Consider the following 11434-nt stretch of genomic DNA (forward strand, 5'->3'; position numbering starts at 1 on the left):
CGCTCCATGGAGTTATCTACCACAGCACAAGAAACCGGCAGTAAGGCACGTTTATAGCCCAGATTGCTACTGTATTGACACGGTCTGTGTCAACACAAACAAGGCTCACCAAGTTCTAGGGCTCGTCAGTACAAGTTTAAGTACAAAGTCTAACCTGTCACTACAGCACTACGACCATTTCACGTGTTACAAGTTCCTAAAACCCATTTTGTCAAGAGGTCAGCTCTCCCAGTTCAGTCTGATCAATGAAAGACACAAGCGGGACAAATGTTGTGAATGACTGGTTCCTAGAAGGCTATTTTTATTCTTTTTCACACACAGCCACGTCCCTAAGCTATTCAGGCACAGCTCAGAGCTGTTCAGCATTCCCCAACACTGCCAAGCCTGTGACAGCCCAGCACCTTCTCCTGCAGAACCAGCACACACCAGCAATGCCAGACCTCTGGCTTCTCAACAAAAGGATACTCCAGTCCAAGATACAAAGCATGGGGGCTCACCCAGATGAATCCGTTCTCTCCTGAAACCCCAAACCAAAGGAGCAGCAGCAACCTGTTGCTCAAATAGAGCCAAGAGCAGAGAACAGAAGTGGGTGGTGGCATGTGTTCAGAAAACAGTAAATGTTAGCAAGCCAGAGGCTCCACATGAAAGAAACTTCTCCCCATGCTCCAGCACGTTTTTTCAGACTGAGAAGCAGACATGCAGTTATTTTCAGCCTTTGTATCAGATAGAAAAAAATTCTTTTCAAAATGAAGTGCTAGGCAGCAGCTTTGCCTATCTCCTCAGTACTCCTGAACATATCCATGGGGGAGAGAATCACCCTGCAGGGCTATGAGTGTCAGGAAAAATACCAGAGGAAATAGCAAAAGGAAGACATAGACATGCTTTTTATTTCTTCACAAAGAAAGGTGAGCTCTTTGCATCTACAGAGCAGCAGATAATACAGTTTAAACACTTCTTGTAACAATGCATATCATTAGATTTATAAAACCTAAAAAACTCTTGTTCTAATATTTTCATTGATCCCACCAAAGATAAGAAACTAGTGGCTTATTTTAAAGCTGTAACAATTCATACAATATTGACTTATGACAGTTACCAGCTATGTCCATGCAATAAACTATCCTTTGGCTGGGACCAATTTTAAATTCTTCAGAGATTTTAGAATTCTCAAATAATAATGGAGAAAGCTAATCTAATACAGGAGGTTTCCTTCCAGCTTGCATCATCTTACATAAGTACCTTTTTTCCTTAGAACTCATGTACAAAGCAACCAGAACTTGACAGCAACTCAGCTCCTGGGCTGTGACTGTTGTCACAGATGGAAAGGAACATGTGTAATACTGTCCCTACACATTACCTGCACTCAGAAAAGAAGGGTCATCAGGGAAGAGCATGTACTGTGTACACCTGGTACTCTGTAGGTGGGCTCCAGCACAGGCCCAATAAGCAAATCCTCCTCCCTCCCTCAACTACCATAGACCAAGATTTAAATTACCCTGTTTGTTTGCTATTTCCCAAAGGTCATGAACTAACAAAGAATTGCTTCACATTAACACTAATGCCTAAGAACACTGTGCTATCTAGGTAAGAGTAAACAACACAGGGCACCTTGTATAAAATTTCTATACACAGAAAGATGTATTTTCCATCCTTAAAATAGACAACTGACTCCACAGATGAACTTCAGGAGCTGCATCCACAAGACTGACTAATCACAGCCAGCTTACCTCCATCATCCAGGGGTCGTTTCTGCACTCCATAACCGTAGACTGAGGGGTCCACAAGTGTTGTAGAATTATTCAAGTGAGGAATATCTCCAATTTTAGCAGCAATCTATAAAAACAGGATAAAAGCATTATCAGCATAGCTGAAGTTTCAGCCACCACAAGTAAATACTCTTTCTCCCAATAAAGCGTTGGCCCCAGTCCAACCTTCTCTCAGGTATTTACTATATAGGTGGATTTGTAACAAGGCTCTTCATTTGTAAAGCAAACAATTTTCTGCTTGCTTTTAGTATTTGCTTAATTAAGATCACCCAGTTCCTCTTCCTGATCATAAGCAGACAGTTACTCCCCAGAACATTATATTCAGGAGTATTTCCTCGATGGATAGCTGACAAGCTAAATCTTGCTAAGAGGAGGGTTCAAACTAACTCCCCAACTTTGTCCTGGAGAAGCTGCCACCACCAGAGCTGTGTGGGAGGACACATGCTTCCTCCTGCATGCAGATCCAGACACACAGAAATGCACACTCACATCCATGGGGGAGCACAGGGAGAGAGTGAAAACACACAGCAAAAGGACAGGTTTGGGAACTCTCTGCCAAAGAGACTGGATCACTCTTGTTTACTGTGTGAGGAATAAGCCAGTGGGCAAACTATCAGTCCAGAACTAGTTTCCATTTCCTGCAGTGGTCAGTACAGCACAAACACGACTAACGCTGCCTGTGCCTCTGCTTCCAACCCTTCCAGAGGGGAAACTGCCATTCCCTGCCGAGCCAGGATACAAGGAGTTTATTCACAGGAAAGAGGAGACAGTCAGCTATCACACTAAGGGAACTACGGTAAGCAAATAAACTTGGTGAGACACACACCTAAACATCACTTAATACAGGTGAAAAGCTCATCTCTAGTGACATTTGGGGGACAGCTGCACAGGTGGGCACTGACAACACGAGCTCTTCCAGCTGCTCTCTGAGCTAACTGGTGGAAACCTACCCTAGAAACACACAGGCACATTCCCTGGGTGCTGCACCCCAGTTAACACCCTCCCAGGGGCAGGCAAACTGCAGTCTCATAACTCCCCTTGCCTACATAAAGTATTTTGCTGTAATAAGCAAGCGCAGAACAAAGTAGTTACAGAACAAATATAAAGTACACTGTATTCTACAGCATTTGCTGCCTTTTCCAGCAAAAAGAAAATCATTGAATAGAATCTTTACTGAAAGACTGATCTCACTCCATCATAACTGGATTTCACCAGAGAATAAACAACAGGAGCAGATGAAAGAAAGAGCATTTTACACAGATATGTTTTAAATGACCAATATATCTAAAGATCTCTAAAATTTACATTTCACTGCAACAGAAAGACATCTACAGTAAGTCTGGTTGTTGACACTACCTTCTGTTCCAGTGGAACAAACAACTGCCCAAGATGCAGAACCACAGGGTACTGAAAAAAGCTATTTGAAATAATCTTGAAAGATTGAGGGCACTGCTTTTAGAAAAAGAATAGGAAACATTCTGTTCAATGCCTTGCATAAAAACAGCTCAGAGTTTGGACCATTTTCTGCTTATAGCCCATTCTGTCCTGTCTCCTTTTGGAAAGTTGGTAACTTTGTTGTGTCAGAAATGTCAGAGATAAGAGAATAAAATCTTCCTCTGGGACCAGCTGTGATTCTGAAGCTTTTATGACAAGCATTTTTTACGTTGACATCTCCAGTAAGTCCCCAGAAAGCTGGTTCTGAAAGCATTAACACACCTTGTCCTCTCCAGGAGGGAGGGCCAGATGATGCTTTACTCTTTTGTTAAATGTTGTACTGCATCCATGGACTCAGCCCTTTGCCCACATACTTTCCCCTTATGTTTGGGATTAAGAGAATTTTAACGAAATACAAAGAGCAGAGATGTTTTCTGACTACTTCAATGCTGAAATATAAATGTTAAAATATATTTTACAGCAATCTATTAACAGCTTTCATATAGTAACTTACAATGTAGACCAAAAGGAACAGTGTCAGGTACACCATACCCTGACATATTTTGGGACATTTGATTTTAACACATCCTTCACAAACTCTCTTCCTGTCAGTAGCTATTTACCATGACTTACAAATTATGGACAATCGTTTAGAGGTGAAATCACTCACCACACACTCCAGGAAAAGAAAAAACTAGTCTGTGGATAGCAGAAGCTGGCTCAGGGAAGGAAGGAAGCCTGAAGTACAAGGGTGTTCAGGAGCAGCTTGCTGGCACCAAGGCTGTCTACTCCCAACTCAGGGGGAGCTTTGTGAACCCCTGCTCATACTGAGCACACAATGATCACCCTGGCACAGAATCTTCCAAGAAAAGGGCAAAGCAAGAGTGTTAAAACAATTTTTACATTATCAGCTTTTAGGATATTTTCCTTCCCCCACCCCCCCCCCCCTTTATTTAAACTGGTACCCTTATCTCTAAAGCCTCCCAGCTGCCACTGGATTACAGGCAGACAACGGTGCCACCTCACCACAGCAGGAAAAAACACCCTGCAAAACTGAGAGCTGAGTTTTTAAAGTACATGTAGCAGCTAAAATACATTTTAACATCTCATGTTCAACTTAAAATGGGAAGCTCCGTTTTTATGACAGGTTCAGCAGGGAGGTAAGCACAAAAATTAGGACATGGCAAATAAGCAGACCTAGCCCTTATCTGCCTAAATGACCTTGAGTAATGTACTGCTGTTAGCCACTGCTTTTGTCCTGCTCTATGTCAGCCTTTGGGTTTTTTCCTCTTTCCCCCCCCTTTAAACCCAATGCATCCATTTTATCAAGCTCTGAAATATACTGGGAAAAAAGCATCATTGTTTCTGCACCTAAATTCCCCAAAATAAAGCTCTCCAACAAAGACTTTAAAGGACACAACACAAGCCCCAGCTACAAATTGCAATGGTAAAGCCAAGAAAAACAAACTAATCCATGAAGTTGTGTGAGGGAGGCAAGTTTTCCTATACCTTGCACTTCTGTTCTCCTTTACGTTTAACAGCCAGAAAAATGACAAAATACAAAGTAATACAAAACCACTTCTAAATATGAAGCTTCTTTGCTAGGCAAACTCAAACACCAGTATCTGCAGAATTCAGCTTTCAAGACAACAGGCCCAGCTTCTAAGAAAAACCTCTCCATGGTGCCCTCCAAAGAACAGCAACAGATAAAATCACCAATTCTAGGTATTAGCAGGATAAAAAAACCAATAAGGCACTGTCAGCTGACCCTTCAGACTATGCTGGTACTCGTGCTGCTCCTCCCTTTCACTCAGCAGAACACTTGAGTTGGGGTGACAGACATTTCTCCAGAGCTCTGCAGAAAGCAATAAAACCATCCACAACCATTTAAGCTTCATGTCACACGTGGTTTTCCTAAATACCAGAGTAATTGGCAAAGCCTAAATCTATTTGAGGATGACCTGAAAAAGGACTCTGCAAGGGGGTGAAGAAAAGTTTGTCCCAGGCCCCTCCATCACCACAGAAATTAGAAGTTAGAGCCTGATATAGAAAGGGATTTCAAGCACATAGCCTGTTGACTCTCAGTCAGTCTCAGGATATTCCCCATTTTTGAGGTAGCCAGGATGGCACATCACAGGCTCACCAAGCCTCAGCCTTTCCTCTCCAGAGCATTCCTACAACACCCAGCAAGACACTGTTTGGTCAATAAGAACAAAACTTAAGGATGGTCTGAGAGAAATTAATTTTAGTCCAAAGTACAAGCAGCTCTGCTTATTTTCTGATCCCACTATTCAAAAGAGGAGCAAACATCCTCTCTCTCTCTCTCCCCCCCCCACCCCAAAATGCCATAGAAAAGCCACCCTGCCTGGGAGCAGCTGGACAGATCAGTCCCCACCTAAGAGCCACCAATCCACTCAAGACGTGGTGCAGAAGATGCAGGACAGAGCAGCTCCAAGTCCCAGCACTGCCTTGAAAAAGTAATTATTCATAAATCCCAAATATTTCAGAGTCCACAAAAAATCCAGGCAAGTCCAGCACAAACGTTGAAAGCAATGTAAAGTAATTTCTTTCAAAGATATTCCAGGTTTCCTATCCTTATATCATCTCACATCCCAGCTGCTCTAAGGAATGCAGCTCCTTTCCTTTAATCAGGAAAGTCTTCCTTGTCCTGAAGTTATGTCCTTGTTTAGATATTCATAACCAAGCACTGTATTCCATAGCCTGATTGTCATGTTATGGCTCTCATGAGAGCCGAGTTTAGTAAATTTGATTACTGGTCTTACATGTGACACAAACCTTGAAAGATTCAAATGTCAAGCCAGGGATGACCAACCCATCAAGTCAGAACTATGGGTGAATTTCTTTATTCTGCTCCCTCATTCCCTTAGAGCAAAAGGAATACTCCAAAAAGGCCAAAACCAGAACAAAAGCTCAACCAGATCAGTACAGCTCAGGCAAATAAACACCAAACACTCTTGGCTCTCCCATCACCTCCCGAGAAATATCAGGTGCAGCTGCCTTTTCATTACCCCCTGATTCTCAGACAGGAAGTTCCACCACAGATTGCTTGGGTGGTGAGGCAAATATCCATCACCTGAGTAATGAAGAGCATTTTCAGTGACATTTGGCAACAAGTCACTAGTGACAATTTAGTTGTGTGCGAGAGAAGACCACCTGGTCTCTTACATAGCCTCCCCAGAACTAGATTAAATCAAGTATATTCACAGGGGAAGGAAACATTTTAGCCCTCCAACAGCTTTTTTCATCCCACAAACACTAATGGAAAAAAATCATACTCAACAGGCAGCAAACAACTCACCACACAAAAATGTAGGACACTGCGCTCCCACAAACACGTGCAGAGCCCACATTTCCCAATGCACTTGTTTCCAGTGTGGAAGACAGCTGGAAGGTGCTGCTGGAATCTTCCAGGTCAGACTAACTCAAGTTTTAGGCTCATGGAAACCCAGCACGTGCAGAATAATCGCAGCAAGCGTCATGAACTTAAGAACAACAAAATCAAGTAAGTGACCACAGCCAGGGCACAGAATTATTTACTCTTTATTATTCCATCTCTCTCATGCATGGGTTGGGGCCTCACAGATCCACCCTACAAACATGATGACAGCAGTCAGGCAGCTCCAACTCAGATCCATTTGCAGTTAGTGCTGTGTTTGAGCCCAGCATCCTCTGAGGCATCACACTTTATTTAACCTGTTACTGCTCTGAGTGGTACACACAGCTGCACATTCAACACAGAAGGGTTTGGGGTGGAAGAGACCTCAAAAATCATCTCGTTCCACCCCCTGCCATGGGCAGGGACACCTTCCACTGTTCCAGGTTGCTCCAAGCCTTGTCACACCTGGACTTGGACACTTCCAGGAATGAGGCAGCCACAGCTTCTTGGTGCAACCTGTGCCAGGGCCTCACCACCCCCACAAGGAAGAATTTCTTCCTAATGTCTAACCTAAACATCCCCTCTTTCAGTTTGAACCCATTCCCCCTTGTCCTGTCACTACAGTTCCTGATGAGGAGTCCAGTCCCTCTCCAGCTTCCCTGCAGCCCCTTTCAGATCCCAGAAGATGTTGCGATGTCTCCATTCAACCTTCTCTTCTCCAGGCTAAACAGCCCCAGCTCTCTCAGTCTGTCTCCACAGGGCAGGTGCTCCAATCCCCTTATCAACTTCATGGCCTCTTCTGGACTTGAAACACCCACAACATAATTTCAACAAGCTGCACTTCACCAGCAAATAATTATTTTCTTTTACATAAATGGGTTATTCAACTGCTAACAGGTGGTAGCATTACCAGATATTTAAATAGGATGTTTTTGCAATGAGAGGCCTTCTGTAAGATACAACCAGGACAAGACAAACACAGCTGCAATACCTCTCAATTTAGCTGCATCAAGCACATAACCCTGTCTGGGTGTTCAAACATCACATATCAAGGACATGGCGCTTTCACATGGACTGAAAGAAGCGAGGCCTGGCTCACCTGAGAGCAGCTCACACCCCACCAACATGTGCTGAGAAGGAAATCAATAGCCCCAGAGCAGATCCTGGAGTCCTGGGAGGTGCAGGGTGTGGATCTACACCACCAAGTGCCTCTGTGCAGGTCACTGCAGACTGCACAGAACATGGACTGGCTGCCACACTGATTCCCAGGTGAGCTGAGAGCCAGGGGAAAGCACCTCAGTTCCATTACAGAGAGCACTAGAGAGGTCTTAGGGTCCAGCTTAGTTTCTTCAGAAGCTTGGCAGTGAAATGACAAAGTCTGGGCAACAGAAGGGGATTTCTCCCACCTGGCCTGTAAAACTGGAGAGAATAAAGTCAGGGTCTTTGAGCACCAGCTGGGCTCAGGTCCTGGCACTCAGCTGTGTTACAGCTCCTTAATGTGCAGTAACTAAGCACAAGTGCAACCTGTTCAGAGATGGAACGAACACCTGTGACAGATGTGGAACAGGAGGTGTGAAAAACAGCCACAGCATCCATGCTGTGAGCAGCAGCTTCTTGTTCTGCAGCCACTTTGCACAAACCGAGGAGCACACAAACACCTGGAATATCCTGTACTGAAGACGAGGGTGTTGATTCCTGCAGGTCTGGGCACTTCCACTGAAGCTTCCCATTTTAGCACTGTGTAAGTTCACAGATTCCTCTGGGGAGCACCTCGCTCCCCCCTCCCCTCTCCCTGAAGGGAATGCCAAGCTCCCACTCTGCCAAGGTTTATATTCACAGAATCAATTAGCTTGGAAAAGACCTCTGAGGTCATCCAGTCCAAGCTGTGACCGATCACCACCTTGTCGATCAGATGATGACACTGAGTGCCACGTCCAGTGTTCCCTTAAACACCTCCAGAGATGGTGACTCCACCACCTCCCTGGGCAGCCCATTCCAACACGTAATGACGCTTTCTGTGAAGAAACTCCTTGCAATGTCCAACCTAAAGCTCCCCTGGTATAGCTTAAGACTGAGTGCTCTTGTCCTGTCGCTGGTTGCCTGGGAGAAGAGCCCGACCCCCACCTGGCCACAACCTTTCAGGGAGTTGTACACTGTGATAAGGTCCCGCCTGAGCCTCCTCTTCTCCAGGCTGAGTGGCCTCAGCTCCCTCAGCCGCTCCTCACAGGACACACACCCCAGACCCTTCCCCAGCTTCGCTGCCGATCTCTGGCTGATCTATCGCTCAGCCCACGCACGAGGCCCCGTCTGAAACACGAATTAGCACCAGCTCACACCCACCCAGTGCCCAGGGCCAGACGGCTGCGGGCCTGTCACCAACCACGGCCGCGACTGTCAGAGCCCCACCGCCTGCTCAGGGCATAGCCCCGGGGCTCCGGTCACCCGGCAGACGGGCAGAGGGGCAGCGGGGCCGCGGCCCTGCCCCCACCTCAGCTCCGCGGCCTAGCGGCGCCCCAAGGCCTCCTCCCGCCCACCCCCCACCCGCCGGCCGGCGCCTCACCTGCCGGGCCCGGTGCAGAGCGTCCACGAAACCCTCGGGCTTGATGCCGACGGGCGCCGCACTCTGGCTCTGCCCCTGCGCCAGCTCCGCCATGGCCCGCGCCCGTCCCGCCGCTCCGCCCGGGGCCCGCGCCCGGAAAGGGAAGGAGCCCCCCCGCTTCCGCCGGAAGTGCCCCGGAGGGGCGGGGCCACGGGGGGCTCGCGCCGCGGGGTGGGGATGGGGGCGAGGGGCGGGGCCAGAACAGGCCACGCCCCCGGGACCCCGCGCCCGCCCCGGGACCCGGCCGGGAACGGCAGCGCCGCTGCCCCGGGCCCTGCTCTGCCCCCGGCAGGCCCTGCTCTGCCCCCTGCTCTGCCCCCGCTGTGCCGGGCCCTGCTCTGCCCCCGCCGCTGTGCCGGGCCCTGCTCTGCCCCCGCCGCCGTGCCGGGCCCTGCTCTGCCCTCGCTGTGCCCTGCTCTGTCCCCGCCGTGCCGGGCTCTGCTCTGCCCTCGCTGTGCCCTGCTCTGTCCCCGCCGTGCCGGGCTCTGCTCTGCCCTGCCCTCGCCGCTGTGCCGGGCTCTGCTCTGCCCTCGCTGTGCCCCGCTCTGCCCCCGCCGTGCCGGGCCCCGCTCTGCCCCCGCCGGGCCCTCCCCGCCTGTGACAGCTCCTGCCCGACCGTGCCATCCCAGCCACACCTGTTCCGTTCCGTCCCGTCCCTGCCTGCGCTGCCGTGTCCCCGCCGGTTCCATCCTATCCCTGCCTGTTCCATCCCATCGCTGACCGTGCTATTCCATCCCTAACTGTGGCCATTCTGTACCAGCTCATGCAATCCTGTCCTGTCTGTGCCATTCCACCCCTGCCCCTGCCATGCCATCCCTGCCTGTGCCATCCCACGCCGGGCTGTGCCATCCCCTCCATCTCTGCTGTGGCGTCCCACCAGAACCATCACCTAACCCCTCCCTGGAACACCTCCCGCAGTGCCCATCTCCTGCCTGGTTTGGTCTCTGTTGAAGACCGTATTCCTGACTCACATGGCCATGGTGTTGGTGACACTTTTTACAAATCTTCTGGGCATGGTGAGCTCTGGGGAGCTCTGCCAAGAAGTGGAGCTCCGGGAGTGCCCACGCACCCCTATGGAGCCCCCAGGTCTGGTCCAGCGCCCAGTCACAGCGTTCCTGCCATAGTGGAGCAGCAGGAGACTGTGGGATGATGCAAGGACCAGTTAGTCAAGGATTAATGCAAAGAATATGCAAAGCTTGTTCCTTGAGCAGGGCCCTGCACAGTCCTTCCTGCTGCTTTTTGTGAGTGTCATTTTTGGGTGATACCTCCCCAAATGCAGCCTGCACCCAGCCCCTGGCCTGGCTGGGTTTGCACACTGAGCCTGGAGTAGCCCAAGGTTCACCGATGCCACAGCCTGTTTCCCAAAGCCCCGAGTATGAAATTCAAAACCCAAGTGATGTCCCACGTGGCTCTACGTGCCTCCTCGGCTGGCTGTTGCTCTTTCCAGTTCTGTGCATCTCATTTGTGCCTACATGAGTAGGCAGGAATTGCTGAGCCGATGGAATTATCTGGTGGCCTTCCAAGAGCAGGGAACACGCTTCTTCACTGGGGTGCAGTGTGCTGCCAGTCACCTCTGTTACACCAGTGGGCTGGCTGGTCTCCAGCCTTTCCTCCTTTCAGAAGCTGGGATCATTTTCTTAAGCAAAAAGTCCATTTATTTTAGGAAAAGGGACGCAGCCCATGGGGGAAGGATTTTAACCACAGAACCACAGACTGCTTTGGGGGGACCTTAAAGCTCATCTGGTTCCACCTGCCTGCCTTGGGCAAGGACACCTTCCACTATGCCAGGTTGTTCAGAGCTCCATCCAGCCTGGCCTGGAGCACCTCACCACCTGAGATGATCTGTACCACCACAGCCATCCCATCATCTTCTGAACATGATGGAGGAAACATCTCCAGCCATGCCCAGGGCTTTGCTTCCTCCTCTCTTGCAAACAGCCCAGAGGTTTTGGATTCAGCGAATTTTCCTCTCCTAACTGTGGCTGGGAAGACCCAATATACTCAGCACCAGCCTCTCCCCAGCTGCCCCTTTCCCCAGGCATATCCTGGGTGGGGGGATCACCCCAACTGCCCCACTTGGCTCTCAGGGGTGCCCTGTTCTGAGCAGGATTCACCCCGTGACCCTCCAGCTAATGCCAATCTCAATGTGGCTGCAAAGGTGACCAAACCTGAAGCCTAAAGCCACCAGCTTTAGGGACGCCAGCAGGGAGAAGCTGGAACCTTCCCTACCCGACCCAG

At 49.1% G+C, this 11434-nt stretch overlaps 1 protein-coding gene across 5 annotated transcripts in view; it reads right to left on the reverse strand.

The window, feature by feature from the left end:
• The window catches only part of FUBP3 (far upstream element binding protein 3), a 40262-nt gene extending 30964 nt beyond the window's left edge, over positions 1–9298 (reverse strand). For all 5 annotated transcript variants that reach the window (XM_039561612.1, XM_039561611.1, XM_039561613.1 and 2 more), the window contains exons 1-2: positions 9158–9298; positions 1728–1833 (exon numbers count right to left, since the gene is read on the reverse strand). In XM_039561612.1, coding sequence (XP_039417546.1) covers positions 1728–1833; positions 9158–9250 — 199 coding nt within the window. In that variant the 5' untranslated portion in view covers positions 9251–9298. The remainder of the gene's footprint in view (positions 1–1727; positions 1834–9157) is intronic.
• Positions 9299–11434: the final 2136 nt, after the last annotated feature.

Source organism: Corvus cornix, chromosome 17 (assembly GCF_000738735.6).
Source record: "Corvus cornix cornix isolate S_Up_H32 chromosome 17, ASM73873v5, whole genome shotgun sequence".
Taxonomy (NCBI): Eukaryota; Metazoa; Chordata; class Aves; order Passeriformes; family Corvidae; genus Corvus; species Corvus cornix.